Source organism: Sus scrofa, chromosome 13 (genome assembly GCF_054392235.1).
Source record: "Sus scrofa isolate SSC_HxYL_T2T_F1_AM1 chromosome 13, Sscrofa_HxYL_maternal_Yorkshire_Landrace_v2.0, whole genome shotgun sequence".
NCBI classification, from domain to species: Eukaryota; Metazoa; Chordata; class Mammalia; order Artiodactyla; family Suidae; genus Sus; species Sus scrofa.
The window spans coordinates 36881345-36908870 of NC_139395.1; the positions used below are offsets into that span (position 1 = coordinate 36881345).

A 27526-nucleotide genomic window follows, 5' to 3' on the forward strand; every position below is an offset into this window, starting at 1 on the left:
TGTCTTTTTTAAGGAAAGTTTTGTCTGGATATGTGCCCAAGAGTGGGATCACTGGGTCATATGGTAGTTCTGTGTATAGTTTTCAAAAATACCTCCATACTGTTCTCCATAGTGGCTGTACACAGTTTACATTCCCAACAACAGTGCAGGAGGGTTCCCTTTTTTCCATACGCCCTCCAGCATTTGTAATTTGTGGACTTATTAATGATGGCCATTCTGACTGGTGGAGGTGGTATCTCATAGTAGTTGTGATTTGCATTTCTCTAATAATCAGTGATATTGAGCATTTTTTCATGTGCTTATTGGCCATCTGTATATCTGCCTTGGAGAAATGTCTATTCAGGTCTTTTCAGTTGGGTTGTTGGTTTTTTTGCTGTTTTTTTTTTTTTTTTGTTTTTTTTTTTTTTGCTGTTTTTTGCATGCAGTTGTGTAAGTTGTTTGTATATTTTAAAGATTAAGCCCTTGTCCGTTGCATCATTTGAAACTATTTTCTCCCATTCTCTTAAGTTGTCTCTTTGTTGTCGTTTTGGTTTCCTTTGCTGTGCAAATTTTGTCAGTTTGATGAGGTCCCATTGGTTTATTTTTGCTCTTATTTCTGTTGCTTTGGGAGATTGACCTGAGGAAACATTTGTAAGGTTGATGTCAGAGAATGTTTTGCCTATGTTCTCTTCCAGGAGTTGGATGCTGTCTTGTCTTACATTTAAGTCTTTAAGCCATTTTGAGTTTATTTTCGTGCATGGTGTGAGGGTGTCATTGATTTGCATGCAGCTGTCCAGGTTTCCTAGCAATATTTGTGGAAAAGACTGTCTTTTTCCCATTTTATGTTCTTGCCTCCTTTGTCGAAGATTAATTGACCATAGGTGTCTGGGTTTGTTCCTGGGTTCATTATTCTGTTCCATTTTTCCGTATGTCTGTTTTGGTACCAGTACCACACTGTCTTGATTATTCTGGCTAGACTCAGCAAGAAGAGGAGGGAAAAAAATCCAAATAAAATAAGAAATGAAAAATGAGAAGTCACAACGGATACTACAGAAATACAAAAAAACCATGAGAGAATACTGTGAACAATTGTACGCTAACAAATTTGACAACCTAGAAGAAATGGACAACTTTCTAGAGACTTACAGCCTGCCAAAACTGAATCAAGAAGAAATAGATCAACTGAAAAGACCGATTGCTAGAAACGAAATTGAATATGTCATAAAAACAGTCCCTAGAAATAAAAGTCCAGGACCAAGTGGCTTCACAGGCAAATTCTACCAAACATACAAAGAGGAACTTATACCCATCCTCCTTAAACTTTTTCAAAAGGTTGAAGAAGAAGGAATACTCCCAAAGACCATCTATGATGCCACCATCACCCTAACTCCAAACCAGATAAAGATAGCACCAAAAAAAAGAAAACTAGGGGACTGGGCAAGATGGTGGAAGAGTAGGGGGACACACTCGCCCTCTGCCACAAACACAACAAAAAACCCCACATCTACAGGATAAATGACTTGCACAGAACAGCAACCAGTTGCTGGCAGAAGAACCTAAACTCCAATAATGGCAAGAATCTCGTGACATTACTAGGTAAAACAAGAGAAAAGAGGAGAGTGAGAGAAGGTGAATCCAAGCTGGATGGGTGCTCCTGAAAGGGAACTGTGGAGGAGAAAGGGATCCCACACCCTGAAAAGTTACCTACCTGACAGAAAGATCAGCTGAACTGGAGGAATCTCCAGATGCAGAGAAGAGTGTAGCAGTAAGTCAGAGTTCTGAAAAGCAGAGCGAGAACCGAACAGATCATCTGAACTACTGGCACAGTCACCAAAAATTGAGACGCTTGAGTGGGGGCTGGGCACTGAGACCTCGGCTCTGGAGGTTAGTCCCCGGGAAAGGGCTGGGGGGCGGGGGTGGAGTGGAGATTGCTTAGGAGGTCTAGAAACCAGTCTGTCAGGTTTGACGGGGTAGAGTCTGCATGGGAGACTAGAAAGCAGAGCGTCGCGGGGGGAGGGAGCAATACGCTAAGGGCGGGGAAGTGGAAAGCCACATCAGAGGGAACCTGGAAGAGCTGGGTCTGCACTAGTGTTGGGGAGGGGAGAGAAGAAGAGGTGGGCCCCCATAGAATACTCCCCACGCCACAGTGAGCTTACTTGCCCGCCAGCTATCAGAAAGCTGTGCTTCCCAGTGCATCCCCCTTGCCACCCCTTACGCATGCGCCGGACCTGGGACTGCCTGCCATCCGGAAGGGCTGGCCTCAACAACTGCCGGAAGCCTACCACCACAGGGGCTGTCCCTGCCCTGGCCTGTTTGCCCTTTGGAGGGGCTACACCCCCGCGGAGCAGCATCAAACACCACCAGCCCCCATGAAAAGGCCTGCAGCCCAGAAAAGCTAGAACAAGCCTGGCCGGGCTGTGAAAAGATCTGCCTACATTCTCGGACAGTCCTTCTGAGTAGGGCTGCCCTGGGGAAGAGCCTCTTGGGTTCGCAGCGGCCCAGCTAGCTGCTCCAGCCCTCGGGGGGTGCCACACTCCCGCGGAACAGCTGCCCAGAACCGCCAGCCCCCTGCAAGAGCCCCTGCAGCCCAGAAAAGCTAGAACAAGCTTGGCCGGGCCGTGAAAAGATCTGCCTACATTCTCAGACAGTTCTTCTGAGTAGGGCTGCCCTGGGGAAGAGCCTCTTGGGTTCTCAGTGACCCAGATAGCTGCACCAGCACTTGGGGAGTGCTGCAGTCCTGCGAAACAGCTGCCCAGAACCGCTAGCCCCCTGCAAGAGCCCCACAGCCCCAAAACACCAGAGCAAGCTCTGCCTGGCCGAGTGAAATCTGCTCCCATCATGGTGTGGACCTCCCAGTCCTCTCTGCCCTCAGGAAGTCTTCCTTTGCTTCAGAGAGACCCTGTCAGCCCCGCCCACCCTCCAGAAAAGCCACACTGCCTCAAAGAAGACAGACCAACAACGCCAGCCCTCAGGAAACATTCCATGGCAGTGACAAGGCAAACACTGCCCGGCCACGGAGAATACAGCTCCACCAGGAAAAGGAAAACAACAAGCAAGATGAAGAAGCCGAGAAACCACCCCCAGTTAAACCAACAGGAGAACTCACCTAAAGCAGTCAACAATGAAGGAGATCTCTGTAGTTTGACAGACCTAGAGTTTAAAAGAGAAATAGTGAAAATACTGAAGGAATTAAGAAAAGATATGAACAGTAATGCAGACACCCTCAGAAAGGAACTAGAAAATATAAGGAGGAGCCAAGAACAACTAGAAAATTCATCCGCAGAGATACAAACTGAACTAAGGGCAGTAAAAACCAGAAGGAATAATGCAGAAGAACGAATCAGTGATGTGGAGGATAGAATAATGGAAATCACCCAGTCAGGTCAGCAGACGGAAAACCAGATGAAAAAACATGAAAGCAATATGAGACCTATGGGATAATATAAAGCGGGCCAATCTACACATAATAGGAATTCCAGAAGGAGTAGAAAAAGACAAGGGGATGGAAAATATATTTGAAGAAATTATCGATGGAAACTTCCCAAATCTAAAGGATACTGAGTTCAAGATATAGGAAGCACAGAGGGCCCCAAACAAATTGAACCCAAATAGACCCACACGAAGACACATAATAATAAAAATGGCAAAAGTTAGTGATAAAGAGAGGATCCTAAAGGCAGCAAGAGAAAAGCAGAATGTTACCTACAAGGGAACCCCCATAGGTTATCAGCTGATTTCTCTACAGAAACACTACAGGCCAGGAGGGAATGGCAAGAGATATTTAAAGTGCTAAAAGGAAAAAATATGCAACCTAGAATACTCTATCCAGCAAGAATATCATTTAAAATAGAAGGAGAAATAAATTTTTTTTCCAACAAACAAAAGCTAAAAGGATACAGCAATACAAAACCCAGGCTAAAAGGAATACTGAAAGGGCTTCTCTAAACCAAAAAGAAAGGGAGGAAAAAGAAAAAAAAAAAAAAAAAAAAAGAAGAGGAAGAACTAGGATTGAGGAAACCACAATCAGAGAGCAGTCACTGAAATAAGCCAGCATACAGATTTAATCATGAACATGTTTCAAACAAAATAAAATTAAAAAGACAAAAGAATCATCAAAATCATAAAATGTGGGCAAGGGAAGTAAGGAAATAACTATACCCTTTTTTTGTTTGTTTGTTTCTCTTAATACAGTAATGAAGTGTTTGAACCTACAGGACCATCAGGCTAAAACACGCAATTATAGGAAGGGGTTAGCATCCTTAAAAACAGGGCAACCACAAGCCAAAACCAAACATTGAATTCACAAAAAATGAAAAAAAACAAAACAAAACAAAAAACACTCAAGCAGATAATAACCGAGACCATCCAGGCAAAAAAAGAAAGGAAGAATGGAGAACCATAGAATCAACTGGAACACGAGCTTCAAAATGGCAATAAATAATCATCTATCAATTATCACCTTAAATGTCAAAGGACTGAATGCTCCAATCAAAAGACACAGAGTGGCTGAGTGGATAAGAAGGCAAAAACCTTCAATATGCTGCCTACAAGAAACTCACCTTAGGACAAAGGATACATATAGATTGAAAGTGAAGGGGTGGGAAAAAATATTTCACGCCAATAGACATGACAGGAAAGCAGGAGTTTGCAATACTCATATCAGACAAAACAGACTCTAAAACAAAAGACATAAAGAAAGACAAAGAAGGACACTACTTAATGATTAAGGGATCCATCCAAGGTGAGGATGTTACTATCATCAACATATATGCCCCAAATATAGGAGCACCCAGATACATGCAACAAATATTAACAGACATAAAGGGAGAAACTGATGGGAATACAATCATAGTAGGAGACTTTAATATCCCACTCACACCAGTGGACAGATCCTCTAGGCAGAAAACCAATAAAGCAACAGAGATCCTAAAGGAAACAATAGAAAAGTCAGACTTAATTGGTATCTTCAGGACACTACATCCAGAAAAATCAGAATACACATTCTTCTCAAATGCACATGGAACATTCTCAAGAATCGACCACATATTGGGACACAAAGCTAACCTCAACAAATTTAGGAGCATAGAAATTATCTCAAGTATCTTCTCTGACCACAATGCCCTGAAATTAGAAATCAACCATGGGAAAAGGAAAGAGAAAAAACTTACTACATGGAGACCAAACAACATGCTACTAAAAAGCCAATGGGTCAATGAGGAAATCAAGAAGGAAATTAAAAACTACCTTGAAACAAATGATAATGAAGATACAACCTCTCAAAATCTATGGGATGCTGTGAAAGCAGTGCTCAGAGGGAAATTTATAGCGATACAGGCCTTTCTCAAAAAAGAAGATCCCAAATTGACAGCTTAATAACCCTCCACCTAAACGAATTAGAAAAAGAAGAACAAAAAAGACCTAAAGTCAGCAGAAGGAAGGAAATTATAAAGATCAAAGAAGAAATCAATAAAATAGAGACTCAAAAAACAATAGAGAAAATTAATAAAACTAAGAGCTGGTTCTTTGAAAAGGTAAACAAAATTGACAAACCCCTGGCCAGACTCACTAAAAAGAGGAAAGAACCCAAATAACCAAAATTATAAATGAAAAAGGAGAAATCACAACGGATACTGCGGAAATACGAAAACCCATAAGAGAATACTATGAACAACTATATGCCAACAAATTTGACAATCTGGAAGAAATGGACAATTTTCTAGAGACTTACAGCCTGCCAAAACTGAATCAAGAAGAAACAGACCAACTGAGCAGACCAATCACTAGAAATGAAATTGAAGAAGTCATAAAAACACTCCCTACAAATAAAATTCCAGGACCAGATGGCTTCACAGGTGAATTTTATCAAACATATAAAGAGGAACTGGTGCCCATCCTCCTTAAACTCTTTCAAAAGGTTGAAGAAGAAGGAATACTCCCAAAGACATTCTATGATGCCACCATCACCCTAATTCCAAAACCAGATAAAGATACCACCAAAAAAGAAAACTATCGCCCAATATCTATGATGAATATAGATGCAAAAATTCTCAACAAAATCTTAGCCAACCGAATCCAACAACATATCAAAAAAATTATACACCATGACCAGGTAGGGTTCATCCCAGTTTCACACGGATGGTTCAACATACTCAAATCAATCAACGTCATACACCACATTAACAAAAGAAAAGTCAAAAATCATATGATCATCTCAGTAGATGCAGAAAAAGCATTTGACAAAGTCCAACATCCATTCATGATCAAGACCCTCGCCAAGGTGGGTGTAGAGGGAACATTCCTGAAGATAATCAAAGCTATTTATGATAAATCCACAGCAAATATAATACTCAATGGGGGAAAACTGAAAGCCTTCTCACTCAAATCTGGAACAAGACAGGGATGCCCACTCTCACCACTGCTCTTCAACATCGTTTTGGAAGTCCTAGCCACAGCAATTAGACAAACAAAAGAAATAAAAGGCATCCATATAGGAAGAGAAGAGATCAAACTGTCACTGTATGCAGATGACATGATACTATACATAGAAAACCCTAAGGACTCAACCCCAAAACTACTTGAACTGATTAATAAATTCAGCAAAGTAGCAGGCTATAAGATTAACATTCAGAAGTCAGTTGCATTTCTGTATACCAGCAATGAAATATTAGAAAAGGAATACAAAAATACGATACCTTTTAAAATTGTACCTCACAAAATCAAATACCTTGGAATACACCTGACCAAGGAGGTAAAGGACCTATATGCCGAGAACTATAAAACTTTAATCAAAGAAATCAAAGGAGATGTAAAGAAATGGAAAGATATTCCATGTTCCTGGATTGGAAAAATCAATATTGTAAAAATGGCCATAGATTACCCAAAGCAATCTACAGATTCAGTGCAATCCCTATCAAATTACCCATGACATTTTTCACAGAACTAGAACAAACAATCCAAAAATTTACATGGGACCACAAAAGACCCAGAATCGCCAAAGCAATCCTGAGAAACAAAAACCAAGCAGGGGCATAACTCTCCCAGACTTCAAGAAATACTACAAAGCCACAGTCATCAAAACAGTGTGGTACTGGTATCAAAACAGACAGACCAATGGAACAGAATAGAGAACTCGGAAATAAACCCTGACACCTATGGTCAATTAATCTTTGACAAGGGAGGCAAGAACATCAAATGGGAAAAAGAAAGTCTATTCAGCAAGCATTGCTGGGAAACCTGGACAGCTGCATGCAAAGCAATGAAATTAGAACACACTCTCACACCATGCACACAAATAAACTCAAAATGGCTGAAAGACTTCAATATACGACAGGACACCATCAAACTCCTAGAAGAGAACATAGGCAAAACACTCTCTGACATCAACATCATGAATATTTTCTCAGGTCAGTCTCCCAAAGCAACAGAAATAAGAGCAAAAATAAACCCATGGAACCTAATCAAACTGAAAAGCTTCTGCACAGCAAAGGAAACCCAAAAGAAAACATAAAGACAACTTACAGAATGGGAGAAAATAGTTTCAAACGATGCAACCAACAAGGGCTTAGTCTCTAGAATGTATAAGCAACTTATACAACTCAACAGCAAAAAAGCCAATCGACCAGTGGAAAAATGGGCAAAAGACCTGAATAGACGGTTCTCCAAGGAAGATATACAGATGGCCAGCAAACACATGAAAAAATGCTCAACATCGCTGATTATAAGAGAAATGCAAATCAAAACTACCATGAGATACCACCTCCACCAGTCAGAATGGCCGTCATTAATAAGTCCACAAATAACAAGTGCTGGAGGGGTTGTGGAGAAAAGGGAACCCTCCTGCACTGTTGTTGGGAATGTAAACTGTGTACAGCCACTATGGAGAACAGTTTGGAGATACCTTAGAAATCTATACATAGAACTTCCATATGACCCCGCAATCCCACTCTTGGGCATCTATCCGGACAAAACTCTACTTAAAAGAGACACATGCACCCGCATGTTCATTGCAGCCCTATTCACAATAGCCAGGACATGGAAACAACCTAAATGTCCATCAACAGGTGATTGGATTCGGAAGAGGTGGTATATATATATATACACAATGGAATCCTACTCAGCCATAAAAAAGAATGACATAATGCCATTTGCAGCAACATGGATGGAACTAGAGACTCTCATACTGAGTGAAATGAGCCAGAAAGGCAAAGACAAATACCATATGATATCACTTATAACTGGAATCTAATATCCAGCACAAATGAACATCTCCACAGAAAAGAAAATCATGGACTTGGAGAAGAGACTTGTGGCTGCCTGATGGGAGGGGGAGGGAGTGGGAGGGATTGGGAGCTTGGGGTTATCAGGTACAATTTAGAATAGATTTACAAGGAGATCCTGCTGAGTAGCATTGAGAACTATGTCTAGATACTCATGTTGCAACAGAACAAAGGGTGGGGAAAAAATGTATACATGTAAGAATAACTTGACCCCCATGCTGTACAGAGGGAAAAAGTAAAATAAAAAAAAAAAAGTTAAAGAGAGGAAATGAGGAAAAAAAAAAGTATAGGGCAATATTTTTGATCTATATAGATGTGAAAATTCTCAACAAAATTTTAGCCAACCGAATCAAACAACATATCAAAAGGATCATATACCACAACCAGGTGGGGTTCATCTCAGGTTCATAAGGATGGTTCAGTATACGCAAATCAGTCAACGTCGTACACCGCATTAACAAAAGAAAAGTCAAAAACCACATGATCATCTCAGTAGATGCAGAATAGGCATTTGACAAAGTCCAACATCCATTCATGATCAAAACTCTTACCAAAGTGGATACAGAGGGAACATATCTTAACATAACCAAAGCCATTTATGACAAACCCACAGCAAATATAACCCTCAATGGAGAAAAGCTGAAAGCCCTCCCACTCAAATCTGGAACAAGACAAGGATGCCCACTCTCACCACTGTTGTTCAGCATAGTATTGGAAGTCCCAGCCACAGCAATCAGACAAACAAAAGAAATAAAAGGCATCCAGATAGGAAGAGTAGAGGGAAAACTGTCACTGTATGTAGATGACATGATACTATATATAGAAAACCCCAGGGACTCAACCCCAAAACTACCTGAACTCATCAACAAATTCAGCAAAATAGCAGAATTTAAGATTAACATTCAGAAATCAGTCGCATTTCTGAATATTAGAAAGGGATACAAAAGTATAATACCTTTGAAAATTTCCATCGTGGTACAGTGTAAATGAATCTGACTGGGAACCATGAGGTTGCAGATTCATTCCCTGGCCTCGCTCAGTGGGTTGGGGATCCGGCATTGCCATGAGCTGTGGTGTAAGTCACAGATGGGGCTCAGATCTGGCGTTACTGTGGCGTAGGCCGGCAGCTGTATCTCCGTATCTCCAATTAAGACCCCTAGCCTGGGAACCTCCGTATGCCGCAAGTGCAGCCGACAAAAGACCAAAAAAAAAAAAAAAGTACAGTTGGATTCTTAATCCATTGCACTACGATGGGAACTTCTGGAATATTTCTTTTTTGGCCACCCCTCGGCATAGGGAGTTCCTGGGCCAGGGATCAGATCCAGGTTGCTTTTGCAATCTATGCCACAGCTGTGGCAATGCCAGATCCTTTAACCCACCTGTGCCAGGCTGGGGATTGAACCTATGTCCTCGCACTGCAGAGATGCTGCCAATCCCATTGCACCACAGTGGGAACTCCTGGAATATTTTTGATTTATAGGGAAATTGCAAAGATAGTGCAGAGAATTTCATATACCCTTCACCTGGTTTTAATTTCCCCTAATATCTTATGTTACCATAACAACCTTATTTTATTTACGAGGACATGTAGCTCTCAAAAAGTTAATTTAGCTAAGATCATAGTTCTAGTTGGTTGGCAGATAGCCTAGGTTTACTAGTTGATTGTGTTTTAAGTATCTTTTTCTGTTTTTCATGTATTTGCTCTTTACCTTCCTTTCACTGGGTTCCGTGGACATGAACTGTGAGAAGGACTACCTAGTACATAGTGCACTAATCAATTTCTAATATGTGCAATAATTTTTTTAACCTAGGCTTCCTCCAATTCTTCAACACCAACAAGAACCAGAAGCAGGACTTCTTCATTTACAGAGCAACTTGATGAAGGTACAGCCAATCGAGAGGTCAGTTTGGAATTTCTTCAATAAAGCTCTTATTAATGGCCTATTAATTTAAATGTAGGGCTGCTCTTGATAGCAAAATGGGAAATTATTTTGACAGGCTAATCATTTAATTCCTAGGTATTGGTTTTTTAGTAACATAATTATTGGGGTTTTTTTTTTTTTTGCAGTTAATAGTTTTGCTTTTGTAAAGTGTGTTTTCTTTGAGCATTTTAATTTGAGAGCCTAATATACTTTGCCTTTAATGTTTGAGATGTTTAACAATTTGATTTGATAACAATTTGTTCAACATAGCATTATGTGGGGAAAAGTCTTATATTTTCAGTCTGGAGATTGGAAACTGTTAAGTAACTACAAATTCCGTGTGACCTGCAGTTAGCATCATAACTCAGATTTTTTTCAACTTTTTTTTTGTTTCTGTCAACGATTATAGGAGTCATGCAAATACAGAAAAGGGGGTAAAACAAATTCACAAATCATTGAGTTATTACAAAGTGAACCCCCATGTAACCACCCCCCAGATCAAGAAAAGGAACGCTGCCAGCTGTGTAGTACCGCCTCCCTCTCCACAAGAGTACCATCATCCTGACTCTGATGAGTTTGCTTCCCCCCCCCTTTTTTTTCCCCTAATAGTGTCACTTACATATGATTTCTGTTATAAGAAATTACAGTTAAACATTTGGATTTGTCCCCAGTTTTTGGCTGTTATAAATTATGCCGCTGTGAACATTACTGTACATTTCTTTTGCTGCACATGTACCTATGTTTCTTTTGCTATATGCATAGGAGTAGAATCACTGGGTTAAAGGGTATACATAATTTTAACTCTTTAGAAGATAATTCTCATTGTTTCTGAGAATAGTTGTAGAACTTTATCTTCCTATTAGGAGTTTATGAAAGCTGTTGTTGCTCTGTTTCCTTGCTAATCTTTAATTTCAGCCATTCCGATGGGTGTGTAATGTTCTGTTACTGTAGGTTTTTTGTTGTTGTTGTTGTTGTTGTTGTTGTTGTTGCTATTTCTTGGGCTGCTCCCGTGGCATATGGAGGTTCCCAGGCTAGGGGTCGAATCGGAGCCATAGCCACCGGCCTACGCCAGAGCCACAGCAACGCGGGATCCAAGCCGCGTCTGCGACCTACACCACAGCTCACGGCAACGCTGGATCGTTAACCCACTGAGCAAGGGCAGGGACCGAACCCGCAACCTCATGGTTCCTAGTCGGATTCGTTAACCACTGCGCCACGACGGGAACTCCTGTCACTGTAGTTTTAATTTGTGTTTCTCTAATGACTTTTAAGATGGAGTGGTTTTCATCAGTGTATTGTGTATTGATAACTGCTTTTGTGAAGTACTTACTTGAGTCTCTTGATCATTTTTGTATTGGTTTGTCCTTTATTGTCTTGTAGGAATTCTTTTTATATTGTGTGGATAGGAGTTTTTTTATTGGATATATGCCTTGCAGATATCTAGTTCCACTTTGCCACTTGCCTTTTACTCTCTAAATGGTGTTCTTTGATGAGCAAAAGTTCTTAGTTTTAATGAACTTCAATTTATCAGTATTTAATTTATGGCTAGTATTTTTTTGTTTCTTATTAAAGTATTTTTTTCTTACTCTGAGAATATTTTCTTCTCTTATCCTGTTTTATTTTTTGCATTTGGATTTATACTCTGTTTGGAAATGATTTTTTTTCAGTATAGTGTGAGGTAGAGATCATTTCACCACACCCCCTCCCCTCATGGTTATCCAGTTGTTCCTTTCTTTCCACACTGCTCTACTTGGCTACCTGTTTTTCAGAAATTGAGTGTCCCTGTTTGGTTGGATTTGTTTCTGGGCTCTCTTTTCTGCTTTGTCTTTGATCTTATACCACACTGTCTTCATAACTATAATTTTATATTAAATCTTACCCCCAGTAGAGCAGCTCTTCCCTGTCTTAGTTTTAAACCCAGAATTCCCTAGTTCGGGTGGCTTAAGCAGTAGTTCTGGAGGCTCAGCAGTCCAAGATCAAGTTGGCAACAGATTCAGTATCTGGTGAGGGCCCTCTTCCTGGTTTGCACACAGCTGTCTTCTTACTGTTTTGCTAGCATGGCCTTACTTAGGTGCATGCAGCTCAGAAGAGAGGGAGGAGTGAGAGGATTGGAGAGGCAGCTCTCTTGTCTTTTTATAAGGTTACTAACCCCATCATGAGTTCTCTACCTCTCTATCTCATTGAGTTCTGCATACCTCCCTAAGACTCTTCCTCCAAATAGCATCATCAAATATCATTGGGGTTAAGGGCTTTAACATACGAGTTTGGGTGGCAAGCAGACATTCAGTCCATAGCACTCACCTAGTTGTTCTTGAATGTCCTGGTTATTCTTATTCCTTTCTGTATAAATTCCATGTAAATTTTAGAATCAGATTTTCGAGTCTTAAAAACAAGCTCAAAAGGAAATAAAGTACAACACTGACAGCAAAAAAACAAACCTGGAGTTCCCATCATGGCTCAGTGGAAGCAAATCTGACTAGTATCCATGAGGATTCAGGTTCGATCCCTGGCCTCAATCAGTGGGTTAAGGATCCAGCATTTTGGTGAGCTGTGGTGTAGATCTCAGACATGGTTTGGATCTGGTGTTGCTGTGGCTGTGGTATAGACCAGCGGCTGCAGCTCTGATTCAGCCCCTAGCCTGGGAACCTCCATATGCTGCGGGTGCAGCCTTAAAAAGACCAAAAAAAAAAAAAAAAAAAAAAAAAAAACCCAAAATCAAAAAACAAAAACCTATACATTTTGAATGGGATTGTATCACTTCCCATGTTCCCTTTCCCCCAATCCTGGATAACTACTAATTTGTTTACCTGCTATATGGATTTACCTATTCTAGATATTTCACATAAATGGAATCATACAATATATGATTTTTTGCATCTGACCTCTTTCACTTAATATAATGTTTTCAAGGTTCACTTATATTGCGGCATGTGTCACTACCTCTTTTTTTTTTTTTTTTTTTTTGGCTTTTTAGGGCCACATCTGAAGCATCTGGAAGTTCCCAGGCTAGGGGTTGAATCAGAGCTGCAGCTGCCAGCCAGATCCGAGCCGTATCTGTGACCTGTGCCTTATCCTTAACCCACTGAGGAAGGCCAGAGATTTAACCTTCTTCCTCATGGCTTAACCCGCTGAGTCACAACGGGAACTCCCTACTTGATTCCTTTTTATAGCTGAATCTAGTGATTTTTCTAAGAGAATGAACATATGTTTATTTCTTTTGGAGTAAGACCTGGGGTAGTAGACCAGAGAGACTAAAGAGAAGAGCATGAATTGTGGAGTCTTCAGAATTTGCTGGCTGAAGGATCTTTGAAGATTAACTTTTCAGTGACTCAGGTTTTCTCTGTGTAAAATGGGAATAGTAATGCCTTCCTTACCAGTAATACAGCACAGACCTCTCCTCCCGTGGTGCCCTGCCCATAGTAGGCGCTCGCTAAGTTGTCATTGGGGCAGCCATGGAAGATGGGAAGGGCTGCACGAGGGTAGGGAAATAGATGGACTGTTATGTAGATTAGGGCCCTGGGGATGTCCTCTCTCTGTCTTTGCCTGCTGAACCATATGGTTCAAAGGAACCGTATTTTCACTTCCCCTCCTACCCTGGCTCTCTAGTTTGCTATCTTCTGGAGACACTTCCTCAGAGATTAGGGGCCAGTGTAGGCGTGTCCATTCTTATCCTAGAGACTCATCTGTTCAAAATTTTCTTGTTTTATTTATTTATTTATTAATTACAGCCACACCTGTGGCATATGAAGTTCGTAGGCTGGGGTTGAATCAAAGCTACCCTTGCCAGCCTACACCACAACTTGTGGCAATGCCAGATCTTTAACCCACTGAGCAAGGCCAGGGATTGAACCTGTGTCCTCACAGAAACTAGTTGGGCCCTTAACCCACTGAGCCACAATGGAAGTTCCTGTTATTATTATTATTATTATCTGCTTTTTAGGGCCACACCCATGGCATAGAAGTACCCAGGCTAGGGGTTGAATTACAGCTATAGCTGCCGGCCTATGCCATAGCCACAGCAACGCGAGATCCGAACCTCATCTGTGACCTACACCATAGCTCATGGCAATGCCGGATCCCTAACCCACTGAGCGAGGCCAGGGGTTGAACCCATATCCTCATGGATCTTAGTCGGGTTCGTTAACAGCTAAGCCATGAAGGGAACTCCTCCTCTTAATATTTTTATATTAAACTCCAGAAATCATATATATGTTTTTTTGGCTAAAAAATGATTGATGCATAGAAATAAACAGTTCTGGTTAATTGCTGGATTCTGTTGTAGATGTCTGTTCATATATACTATATGCTTTTTTGCTTCTGTACATGCAGAGAGTCAACCTAGAGTAGTAGAAGGATCACAGGATTATATCCCTTACCTCCTGTGTGGCTTTAGGCAATGTCCTTTAACTTCTCAGAGTCTCCACTTTCTCAGCTTTCCTCCTTTTTTTTTTTTTTCTTTTTCCTTTTTTCTTTGTTGGCAGTCCTGAGGCATATGGAGTTCCTGGGGCAAGGGATCAGATCTGAGAATCATGTTACAGCTTTGGCAATGCAGTGCTGGATCCTTAACCCATGATGCTGGGATCGAACCTGGATTACAGCGCCACAGAGACGCCACTGATCCCATTGTGCCACAGCAGGAATTCCTACTTTCTCAACTTCCCATGATGGTAAAATGAACATCCACTCTCATAGGGTTCTTGGGAGGGCAAGTGAATTCACAAGTATGAAAATGCTCATAATTAGTGTATCACATGCAGAAGATCTTTTTTATGAAGAAAAGAAATGACTTTTTCTCTTCTCACCTGCTCTCGAATGGTCAGACACTACATTTTATATTATGAATGACATTATAGGGAAAGAAATAACGAAGCACCGGGCTGCTTTGGACTGGAAGGCTTTCCCTAACTTCAAGAAAGATGTTCCTTTTCTATTTTCTTAATCTGAGATGTTTTTCAGAAACAGAATGCTGCCTCTTACCTTGGTAGTTATCTTTGTATTTGCAAGTTAGTTTTTACTATTCCATGCGATGATCCCTAACAGGGATTCTTGATACTCTCAGCTTTTGACAATTCTTTTTTTTTTTTTTTTTTTTGTCTTTTTGCCATTTCTTGGGCCACTCCCTTGGCATATGGAGGTTCCCAGGCTAGGGGTCGAATCGAAGCTGTAGCCACTGGCCTACACCAGAGCCACAGCAACGCGGGCTCCAAGCCGTGTCTGGGACCCACACCACAGCTCATGGCAATGCTGGATCGTTAACCCACTGAGCAGGGGCAGGGATCGAACCTGCAACCTCATGGTTCCCAGTCAGATTCGTTAACCACTGCGCCACAATGGGAACTCCAGCTTTTGGCAATTCTTAAACACTTTTTTGAAATTTATTCTTTATTTCAGGGCTCTAAAGTTGTTGTTCTTTAGGAATTACTAAGAAGTATCTTCAAAATAATGGGTGAGAAAGGTTTCTTCCTAAGTTTGGAATTAATCTTAGCCGTAAATGGACCGACTTTCAAAGCTGAATATGCTTTTACTTTGTTAGGCATTAGATTATAACCTACCTACCCTCTATGAGTTAATCAAAGTAAAAGGTACTGCTGTTAAATTGCTTTGGTATCTATTCAATTCTCAGATTTTTTTTCTTTTGATCTAATGATAGGACATGAATTATGTTATTAGGTTTCCTGATGTTAAGTCAATCTTTCATTCCTTAAATCAGCTCTGCAATCAGTGCATTATTAATATCCTGTTGCATTCTGATAGTTATCTGTATTTCTTCTGACTTTATTTATAAGGAGAGGGGTTTATACTTTTCTTTTTGTGCCATCTTTATCAGATTTGATTAATTTGGGAACTTTCTATCCTCCCCTCCTCCTGCTCCTCTTTCTTTTTCCCTCTTTCCTCCTTTTACTTAGGTCTTCTTTAGTTTCTTTCAACAAAATTTTATAGTTTTCAGAATTTAAGTTTTGTAGTGCTTTTACTAAACTTACTCCAAAATATTTTATTATTTTGATGCTACTGTAAATTGAATTGTTTTCTTAATTTCATTTTCAGGTTTCTCATTGTTACTCTATAGACGTAAAATTGGATTTTTGTAAATTGATCTTGTTATCCCTGTCACCTTGCTGAAGTCATTTATTAATTCTCATAGTGGATTACTCAGTATTTTCTTTATACAAGATCATGTCATCTGCAAATAGAGGTAGTTTTACATCTTCCTTTAATGCCTTTTATTACATTTTCTTAGCTAATTTCCCTGGCTAGAACCTCCAGTTGAACGGAAGTGGTGATAGCAGACTTGTCTCTCATTCCTAATCTTAGGAAGAAGGCATTCAGTCTTTTTGTCATTAAGAATGATGCTAACTTTGAGTGTTTAATAGATTCTCTTTATCATGTTGAGGCGTACCCTTCCTTTACTCATTTGTAGAATGTTCTTACCATGAAGCAAAATTGAATTTTGTCAGATGCTTTCTTTGCATTTTTAGATTGACATGTGACTTTGTCCTTAACTCTTTTGATGTGATGTTTTAGATGTTAAACCAACACTGTGTAGGATAAATTCCACTTGTTCATGATGTATAATTTTATATTGCTGAATTTGATTTGCTAGGTTTTTTTTTGAGGTTTTTTTTTTTTTTGAGGTATGACTATATTCAAAGGAGACGTTGGTCTGCAGTTTTTTGTGTTTGATGTCTGGTTTTGGCTTCTGGAAGATATTTGCCTCATAAAATTCACTGGGAAGTGTTCCCTCATATTGTTTTGGAAAATTTTGAAGATTAATATTAATTCTTTAAATGTTTGGTATAATTTATCAAGGAAACTGTTCGATCGTAGGCTTTTCTGAGATTTTTGATTACTAATCTAATCACTTTTAATAGTTTCATTGATAGTTTGTTTCTTCCTGAATCAGTTTTGGTAATTTATATCTTTCTGGGAATTTGTGTATGTTACTAAGGTTGTACAATTTGTCAGCATACAGATGTTCAGAGTATTGCCTTATAATCCTTTTTATTTCTGTAAAGGCAGTAGTAATTTTCCCTCATTCCTGATGTTAGTAATATGAGTCTTTGCTGTTTTATTTTTCTCTGTTAAATGAAAGATTAACAAATTTTTGATTCCACTTTCTTGGTGAGTGTTGCTGAGCACTCTCAGAATTGGAGCAGCAAGCTCATCTTGGATGACCTATTTTTCTCGAGTCTCAGATGCCTTGGGACCTAGCAGAAATTCCTTGATTCTTTGTTGCTGCTTTCATGTTATTCTGGTCTGATAAGCTTTTTTTTGTTTTTGTTTTTGTTTTTACCATCGTTATATACCCTTGGTCTTTTCAGTGGTAATTAGAGCTAGGAAAAGTTAGACACCTTGTCTTTTTTGCTGTCTCTTTTGGTTTGTTTAAAAACTTTGTATGTCTTATATTTTATATATAGTAGAAATATCCATATAGACAAAAAAAAGGCCTTAATTTGTGACATTGGAGTTGATCAAAATGATTTAACCAGTCTGTACTGCATATTTCCTCACCTGCTGTTGGGTAGACAATTTTATTCTTGTATGGTCTGCTGTGAGTGTATTATGCATTTCTTAAGGTATACTTACTTCAAATAAGAATGGAATGAAATAATTGACTCAAAAAAGTGAGTGTTGCTACTGACGGTTATATGTAACAGTGTTTGGGAAGATAGAAACAGGACCTGTTGTCTTTAAGGCAGAAATATTAATAGTTAGTAAACTTTTTAGAGTCCTTCTCCTGATAGGAGATACATTAATATATAGGACACATATTAATTATTACATACAGCAGATACTAGCTAGCAGATGCCTTACTGCTGTTGTTAGGACTTAATTTTTTTCTTTGAATTCTGTTTGAGGACTGGCAGGGTTCTGTGCTGCCAGAATTTGATTCAGTGCTACAAGTCAGGGGATAAAGTGGGGCTTCCAGCAGCGGTGAAAGAAGATTGTGAAAAGCTATTCCTAATTGCTGCCTAGAGCTCTCTGTGGCAACTTTCTGAGGAGCTGCTATCTCCAGGGAAGCTTCATGACCAGGAACTGAACTATACCTCACACTGGCTTAACGATGAGTCGATGATAACTCTTGTATTGTCATAGGGCAGGAATTCCAAACTGGGGCCCAGGGAGTCAGACTGACTTGATAGGGAGTGATGAACACAGACGGAAGGAGAAAGATAATGCCTTCCTCAAAATGAGCCTATAAATGAAAACGCTAAATTAAATGCTAAGAAGACAGCCAGTAAAAACAGAAATTGGCGTTTCAATTTAGTCTAGGTGAAATTAAAATGATTAAAAGGGCAGAATGGGCAGCAAGACTTTGAAAAAAAAATGAAGTAATGATTTTCTAAAAAGAACAGAAAATTTGGGAAAAACAGGCCAAAACAAAAATAGACTAGCTAGATATGAAAAATAACCAATTAGGAATCCTAGAAATGAAAAAAAAAAAGGTATAAAAAGGTAAATCAGAATAAAAGACTCAAACAGGTTACACTTTGAGGGAAAGTTAAAGAATTCTGAAAGAATGCTGAGTAATTCCACCAGAAACACAGAGAGATAGATAGATAATTATATATCTGAGTAAGAGACATGGAAGAAAGAATGAAAGCTTTCAACACACATCTGATAATAGGAGTTTTAGGTAACCTTCACGAATGTTTAGCTAAATAAAACTTTAGTCAGTGTTCAGCTGATGGCGTCATTGAGGGACCACATAGAAGAGGTGCATTAAATTCTTATTAGATTTGGATTAGAATTTGAACAAAGTTTGAAAGATTTGAGACAGGCTTACCAAGGATATTTGGAAACTGAATCTTGGGAGACTTTCACAGGCATAAGAAGCAAATGACAAGGTCCATAAGTCGGGGGACTGCTCCCCAGGGCTTTGAAATAGCTGTCAATGCAAACTTATTTTGTTATACTTTGCTTTTACTTGGACTAGAGGATGGAGTATAAATGATTTGGTAGCAGTTGTTTTTTTGCTTGGTTAACATGATTTTCTATACTGCATATCAGCTTTTCTGTTTTTCTCTTAAAATTTCAAATCTACTCTTAACTATGATGTTTTAAATTATTTTCTTGTGTGCTATAACAGTGACCGCATTTCAGAAATTAACTTGGAAGCTTAAGAAGAGGAATTTATATGACATTTAACTTAAGATAGCATCCATCCCCTCAAAGGATGAGTTACTGGGAGAGTAAGATTTTCGACAAGAGTGGAAACTTGGATAGAATGACAGCCTAGAGCCAAATAGGCATCTATTGTATTTAAGTACACTACTGAAACTAAATTTTGGGGTTTAGTGTAAGGTCAGTTCTTGAATCCTTACCCAAAGAGTACCAGTTATTAACATAAAAAAAGACTTAAAAATGTTTGTCCTATCTCTAAGATAGCCTCTAATGAAAGACTGGATGAAGAGTTAGTAAAGGCTGTAGTCAGAATCCATAACTCTAGACTACTGAGATAAAAAGTATAAGTTCTTAAGCTTTTTTAGACATTTATTTTCAGATATAGTTTTGCATTATATATTTGTAATGTATAGTATCATACATGAACTGATAAGTCAATATTTCAAAACATTTGCTCTTACAAGTTTTTATTTTGAAATAATCAGATTCATGGGAGGTTACAAAATTTCTTTTTAGGGAAACTGTGTGTACCCTTTACTCAGTTTCTCCCAAAATTAACATCTTACATAGCTATAGTTTTTTTTTTTAATTTTTAAAAATTTTTTGTCTTTTGCCTTTTTTTTTTTTTTTTTCAGGGCCACACCAGTGGCATATGGAGGTTCCCAGGCTAGGGGTCTAATTGGAGCTGTTGCTGCCAGCCTACACCAGAGCCACAGCAATGCCAGATCTGGGCTGCGTCTGCGACCTACACCACAGCTCACGGCAACACTGGATCCTTAACCCACTGATTGAGGCCAGGGATCGAACCCACCACCTCATGGTTCCTAGTCGGATTCGTTTCCCATGCGCCACGACGGGAACTCCAGTATAACTACAGTTTTGACATAAGTAAACTCTGTGACATCCTCAGGGCTTACCTGTTTTACATGCACATGCGTATGAACTTGTGTATTTAGTTTTATGTAGTTTTATTACATGAGTATGTTGGTGTAACCTCCACCATCAGAAAGTTTATTTTAGGAGTTCATTTGTGGTACAGCAGGTTGAATATTTGGTGTTGTCACTCGGGTTGCTGCCGTGGCATGGGTTTGATCCCTGGCCCAGGAACTTCCACATGCTACAGGTGCAGCCAAAAAAAAAAAGTTCGCTTTAATTCATGATAGTATTTCAGTGTGTAGTGAACTATTTGTGAAAGAAAATTGAAGTATAGAAGAGAATATATGTCAAAATAACTTAGAGACTATATAGCAAAATAGAATTTATCCTTAAAATTCACAAGCAGTTCCTGCTGTGTTCCAGTGGGTTAAGAATCCAACTCCAGTGGCTTGGGTTGCTGTGGAGTGCAGGGTTAATCCCCAGCCTGCACAGTGGGTTAAGGATCTAGAATTGCCTCAGCTGTGGTGTAGGTTGCAGCTATGGCTCAGATTCAGTTCCTGGCCCAGGAACTTCCATATGCTGCAACTGTGGCCATAAAATTAAATAACAGAAACAACTTACTATAAATTTCAGTTTCAAAAGTTTCTTCTATTCGTATTGTGTGTAAGTACAAATAAATGATTATTTAAAGTTTTAAATGGTTTATCCTCATAAAGTTCCATGCTGCTGTTTTGAATGTATGAAAATGAGTGGCTCAGTATTTATGTTATACTAAGGCTTTGTGTTCTTTACCATGTATTGTTCTTATTGGTATAGACTCTTAGACTGAATTGCCAGACATGCTGTGTGCTCTGGTGCCTGTTACATATGTCATTTGTATTCCCCTAAGCAAGTTCTTTAAAGTTGAGCACTGAGGTCCAAAGCAGGTAATCACCCTTCCTAACTTTTCTCAGCAACTCACTATTTCTATGGGTGGAGTGATGATGGTGGCCATGGTGATAGCTCAAGGCCATTATATTGTTGTGCATGAGGTGTGGTAAGAACACTTTGCAGCATGCCCTTATGATTTGGTTTTCATCATTTGTTTTATTTTTATACCTCTTCTTACTACACTGAATGAGACAGCTACTAGCCGGGATGATAGCAGAGCCTGCTTTTCTCTCTGAGTATACTATATTTGCTTTGGATTCCTCCAAGCAGCCTAAAACACAGACTGACAGTGTGGTGAGTCCTTCCACCGCTTTCTGCATTCCCTTAGGGAAGCAAAGTAATTTGGTAATTCTAGAAGCAAATTTCACGTTGCTTGTCACTTACCATCTCTCAAAGCATCTTCAGTACCCTGTTGCTAACCTTGCTCTAAAAAAATCAGAGAGTAAATTGCTGAAATCTAATGGCTGGTGTGTTTTTTTGGTAGCTTTTTAACAGCAGCAAAATAACACTGTTTTCATTAATGTAGTGAAGAATACCTTCATTTGGTCTAAATTCTTTAAGTTTTCTCCCTAGGTAATTTTTGTTCATTAACTAAAAGAGGTATGCATTGCTAAGAGTCTCTGTTCTACTGTTGGTACAAGGCCAAGACTATTTTGAGATGTGACACATATTTTTAGGAAAGAAAAATGCACTGTATGTAAATCCATAATTGAACAACATTGAGTAGGTAGGTGGAGTCTCTTCTAACAAACAATTGCATCTTATTTTGGAGAGTACCCTTTTTTTTCCATATTAAACATTTGAAAGAAAATAGTTCTTTATTTTTCAACTGACTGAATTCATACAGTTTTGAACCTTGTATATAATTTCAATTTGGCAAAATAGTCTTTTTCTCTAATTTAGCTTAAGTTTTTAATTTAGCAAATTAAAACTTAGGGCCACACCTGCAGCATATAGAAGTTCCCAGACTAGGGGTCGAATCAAAGCTGCAGCTACTGGCCACAGCCCCAGCAACGCCAGATCTGAGCTGCATCTACAAACTACACTGCAGCTTGTGGCAACGCAGCATCCTTAACCCACTGAGGAAGGTCAGGGATTGAACCCACATACTCATGTATACTAGTTGGGTTCTTAAACCACTGAGCCACAAGTGGAACTCCAAAACTGCAAGTTGTTTGATTGCCCAATAAGGATAACTTCTGGTATTAGAATGAACACTGACTCCATTGGGATTGAGAGTTTTTTTAAACAGTAAGAATTAGTTTAATTTATTAAGCAGCTGATGATGAAATTAGAACATTTCTGTACTTATCCATGCAGCCAGTAAAGACTTGGCCGGTATAGGGCCAGGAGCAATCCTGTACTACATTCTAAACTTCGTTTTAGGAAAGAAAACAGCTCAGAGTTCTAATAATTCCCTAGCTTGGCTCCCAGAAATAGTGGTCTCTCCTTGGTTCTGGCTGCAAGTATAACTTCACTGTTTTCAAAACGGGTTTGAGAGATGGGAGTCCCAGTTAGGATAACTTACCCACTTACTTTAAAAACAAAAAATGCTATTATATTTTGTGTAATAGTAAAATATAAAGACTTTAAAAAAAGAACATTCTGGGCTCATTTCCATAAGTCCATAAAAATGCTTTGTATTAAGTACCTATCCTATTGGGAAAAATGCTAATAATTAAAACATGGAGGTTTTAAAACTATTTTTTTTTTTTTTTTTGATTTTTTGCGTTTTCTAGGGCCGTTCCCTCGGCATATAGAGGTTCCCAGGCTAGGGGTCTAATCGGAGCTGTAGCCGCCGGCCTACACCACAGCCACAGCAACGCTGGATCCGAGACGCGTCTGCAGCCTACACCACAGCACACAGCAACGCCAGATCCTTAACCCACTGAGCAAGGCTATGGATCGAACCCGCAACCTCATGGTTCCTAGTTGGATTCGTTAACCACTGAGCCATGACGGTAACTCCAAAACTATATAAAATAACTCAAGTAGACTGAAAATCTACATTAGTCTTATTTAAATCTTACTTTGTTCGGATAAAAACTTATTTCCCCTCACATAAAGCCATAGGATAACCCTTAGTAGAATGAAAATTTAGTGAAGGTCTTATTCATTGCTTTATTTCACCAGCTACTGACTTTTCTTTAATTCAGTTTTCTCAAAAATGCATCTCTTGACCTCAAATTGTAAAAACAGCTGTATCCGTAGCCCTCATCAGTCAAATATAGTTATTGAAAAGTTGAACAAAACATAACTGAAAACACATCTATCAGGAAAGCTGTGTGTGCTTTTAAATTAAAGGCACTGGGAGTTCCTGCCATGGTGCAGTGGTTAACGAATCTGACTGGGAACCATGGGGTTGCGGGTTCGATCCCTGACCTTGCTCACTGGGTCAGGGATCTGGCATTGCCATGAGCTGTGGTGTAGGTCGCAGATGTGGCTCGGATCTGGCGTTGCTGTGGCTGTGGTGTAGGCCGGCAATTACAGCTCCAATTGGACCCCTACCTGGGAACCTCCATATGCCTCGGGAGCAGCCCTAGAAAAGGTAAAAAGACAAATAAATAAATAAATAATAAATTAAAGGCACTTTCAGGAGTTTCCATTGTGGCTCAGCAGGTTAAGGACCTGACATTGTCTCTGAAGATGTGGGTTCAGTCTCTGGCCTGGCTTAGTGAGTTAAGGATCTGGTGTTTCTGTAAGCTGTGGCATAGGTCGCAGATGTGGCTCAGCCCTGGTGTTGCCGTGGCTGTGGTGTATGCCTGCAGCCTCACCTCCAATTGGACCCCTAACCTGGGAACTTCCATATGCCCTAGTTGTGGCCCTAAAAAGAAAAAAAGAAAAAAGAAAAAAGAAAATAAGTTAAAGGCACCTTAGAAGCCTTTTCCTGTTATCTAAGAATTGCCTCCAGGAGAAAGTACAAGTGACTGTTGAGTATTGACGTGTGTTGAACTGTCTTGAGGCTTCTCTCTAGGGGAAGGCCTTTATAAGTCTTCTTACATGGAAGGAAGTAATTGTTAAGGATTTAACAAGCAATTATTGAGCCTCTTCTAGCAGTCACGCCGAGCATAGTGTTCCTGCCCTCTGAGCGTTTATGGTTTAGTATGGAGACAAAGATGTGAACATACACTTAACAATACAAAGGAGTTAAGGCTTCATAGAAGAAAATACAAGCATAAGAAATGTGTTAGCCCTTCAGGCCAGCCATATGAAGCTTCGCAAAATTAGGGGTATTTGAACATTGAAAGATGAGTAAGAATTTGCTGGGCAGAAATGGAGAAGGTGTTATAGGTAGTTGACAAAATCTCTAATTTTGTTTCTAGAGATACTTAAATTTACATGGTAACATAGGCTAATACTTTCCTTAGCTGTCATGCATTTATTTAGATATATAGTAAAACAAATAAATTGAAATGTAAATGCAGGGAGGAAAGTTTTTAAATGTTATGCATTTGTTTGGTAGGGTGATATATCAAACGATTGTAGAATAGTTTTTTTGGTATGGACTACAGTTATGTGTCAAGTTAGACTACTTAAAATAGAATGTGCAAACAAAACAGAACAAAAAAACCAAGGAGTTCCATGGTGGCTCAGCAGGTTAAGGATCTAGCATTGTCACTGCTCTGGTTGCTGTGATGTTGTTTCTGGCCCAGGAACTTCCGAATGCTGTGGGTGTGGCCAAAAAATTAAAAAAAGAATATGGACTCTTACTCTCTTGCCACTGTTCTTCCTAACTTAAATATTTCATGAAGCCCCTTTGTTTCCTTTCTCCATAATTTAACTGTCATTACCTTACAGTACATTGCCTGGCAGAGAGACTTGTTGATCTCTTTAAAGTGTGTTATTTTACAGTATGTAGCTTAGGATATTTTTAGGTCTGGAAAGCATTAATTATGATGCTACACAAATATATGCCATATACACAACTTCCAATTCTTTGAAATGGAAGAGAACAGGAAAATAAAAGTTAATTCCTATGTTCCCCCAACTTTTCTCCCACTATGAACTTTAAAGATATGTCTTGGACTAATAACATTTGATAACTCTTTTTATATCAGAGGGAGAAGGTATTTAAACTTCTATGAGCAAAAAATTCAAACGTGTTACAAGAGTTAAAATAGTAGTGATTGACGTAAGATTTCTTCTCCCCGTATCCATTGTCCAGTGTCAACAATTAATAACTCATGGCCATCTTATTACCATCTCTCTGAACTTCCCTAACCATACCATTCCCACCCTCCCTACATAGGCAGATTCCTTTTCCCTGCCCCCATGGGATTATTTGAAGCAAATTTCGTAAATCTTATCTAAATATTTTGGTATACATTTCTGAAAGATGAAGACTAAAAATATATAACCATAGTACATTTATCACACCTAAAATTAATTACTTCTTAGTATCAAATACCTAATGAGAGTTCAAAAATTTGAGAACACTTTTTGGAAAACTGAGTGCCTTCTTTACTGGTATTTAAGAGTAAGAAAAGTCATATATTTGACCTCTTCTTGGTTAGCCATAGAGTGGTAGGGGAAGTGTACTTTTTAACTAAGTTAGTGAAACATAGTGGCTAGTATTTGGTTGAATGCTTTTTTTTAAAACATGGAAGTTATTTTACCATGAGCTTCTATAGCTTTTTTTTCCTTCTTTTCCTGGCTTCACCCATGACATAGGAAAGTTCCTCTGCCAGGGATCGAATCCAAGCTGTAGCTGCAGCAGCAGCCTATGCCACAGCTTCAATTTACGCACAACTGTGGCAACGATGGGTCTTTAACCCACTATTTCGGGCTGGGGATTGAACCCAAGGTACCACAGAGACAATGCCAGATCCTTAGCCTGCTGTACCTCAGTGGGAACTCTGCTAGTTTCTTAAATTTAGTTAGACACTTAGTGTATTATGAATGCAATGTAGAATTTTGAATCTTAAAGAATATCATCCATTATGGAACTCATACCAGTATGATATAATCAGCAGAATGTTGTTTAAGTTGGAGCATTTGTCATGCCAACAGAACAAAACAAAAAGCTTTCACATGTGGTAGAAATTATTTTTAATTATAAGTTTTTCTGAAAATTAGCATGACAATTTCATATAGACTGCTGGCTTCAAATGAATGAAGCATTTCCATTTCTTGTTACCAAGATATTTTTCAGAGCTTAGCCCAAATAACTTTAATTTGAATATTATTTTATTGTATGGAACAATTGGCATTACTTTTCTAGATAATTTTCTACTTGAATGAGTTTTTCTAATTGAATCCATGATATTAATTTTGTCATGAGGGAAAAAACTGGGGACATTATAATGGGGAGAGGTATGTGATTAGCTTGAAATAAATTTTGCTACAAACTAATCTTTGCTGTTTAGTTACATATATTATAGCAAAATGAATTTTCTAAAATACTTAACCATAAGAGTTTTGCCTTGCATGAAAACATTCTAATAAGTAAACAATTACTAACTTTGTTTTGTAGATGACTGTATCTAATAGGTTTTGGCATTTGGCCTCTGCTCTTAACAGTTTTAAAACCTTAGTTTTCTCTTCCTTTTTTTTACAATGTTTCTTTCTTTTTCTTAGAATGCATCTATCCAAGCCACGAAATCTCCCGACAGTGTTAATGGAAGTGAACCCACAACTCCTCAGGTCTGTTGTTAACGTTATTTTTAAAAAACAGGAAGTCATTTCAGAGTGTCAGTCAATCTATATTATCAGCATGTAACTTTACACTGAAATAGTACTATCCAGGAGTTCCCATTGTGGCACAGTGGTTAATGAATCTGACTAGGAACCATGAGGTTGCGGGTTCAGTCTCTGGCCTTGCTCAGTGGGTTAAGGATCCGGCGTTGCTGTGAGCTGTGGTGTGGGTCGCAGATGCAGCTTGGATCCCGAGCTGCTGAGGTTCTGGCGTAGGCTGGCGGCTACAGCTCCCATTAGACCCCTAGCCTGGGAACCTCCATGGGCCACGAGTGTGGCCCTAGAAAAGGCAAAAAGACAAAAAGACAAAAAAAAAAAAGAAAGAAAAAGAAATAGTACTGTCCAAACATTTGATTCAATATGTATGGAAAATCCAGGTTTGTTAATGGTTTCTTGGAAGAAGTTTAAATGAAAGTGATACCTGTATATATACCGTTATTATTCATTTAAAAAATTAATGTCACAGTTCCCATTTTGGCTCAGAGGGTTAAGAACCTGATTAGTATCCATGGTGATGTGGATTGGATCCCTGGCCTTGTGGGTTAAGGATTTGGTGTTGCTGAGAGCTGCGGCATAGATTGCAGATGTGGCTCAGATCTGGTGTAGCTGTGCCTCTGGTGTAGGCCAGCAGCTGCAGCTCCGATTCCACCCCTAGCTGGGGAACTTCTATATGGTGCAGGTACAGCCATAAAAAGAAAAAAGAAAAACAAAATGTCACTGAAGTGA

At 39.1% G+C, this 27526-nt stretch overlaps 1 protein-coding gene and 1 long non-coding RNA gene across 17 annotated transcripts in view; one reads left to right on the top strand and one right to left on the bottom strand.

Annotated features, from left to right (window-relative positions):
* The window catches only part of GOLGA4 (golgin A4), a 121440-nt gene that overhangs the window by 11293 nt on the left and 82621 nt on the right, over positions 1-27526 (top strand). For 6 of the 12 annotated variants that reach the window (XM_084987693.1, XM_005652395.4, XM_084987699.1 and 3 more), the window contains exons 2-4: positions 10067-10156; positions 21302-21400; positions 26684-26749. In XM_084987693.1, the coding sequence (XP_084843819.1) occupies positions 10067-10156; positions 21302-21400; positions 26684-26749 (255 nt within the window). The remainder of the gene's footprint in view (positions 1-10066; positions 10157-21301; positions 21401-26683; positions 26750-27526) is intronic. The other 6 variants (XM_084987697.1, XM_084987698.1, XM_084987703.1 and 3 more) reach the window with 1 other exon arrangement.
* On the bottom strand, positions 15376-27140 carry LOC146397256 (uncharacterized). 5 transcript variants are annotated; one of them, XR_014822749.1, is made up of 2 exons: positions 23615-27133; positions 15376-22762 (listed from the first exon to the last, which is right to left on the bottom strand). It is a non-coding gene; the product is annotated as an uncharacterized LOC146397256 (long non-coding RNA). The 5 variants fall into 5 exon arrangements; XR_014822750.1 differs by having other exon boundaries at positions 15376-22854; positions 23609-26026; XR_014822747.1 differs by having other exon boundaries at positions 19950-22841; positions 23615-27140.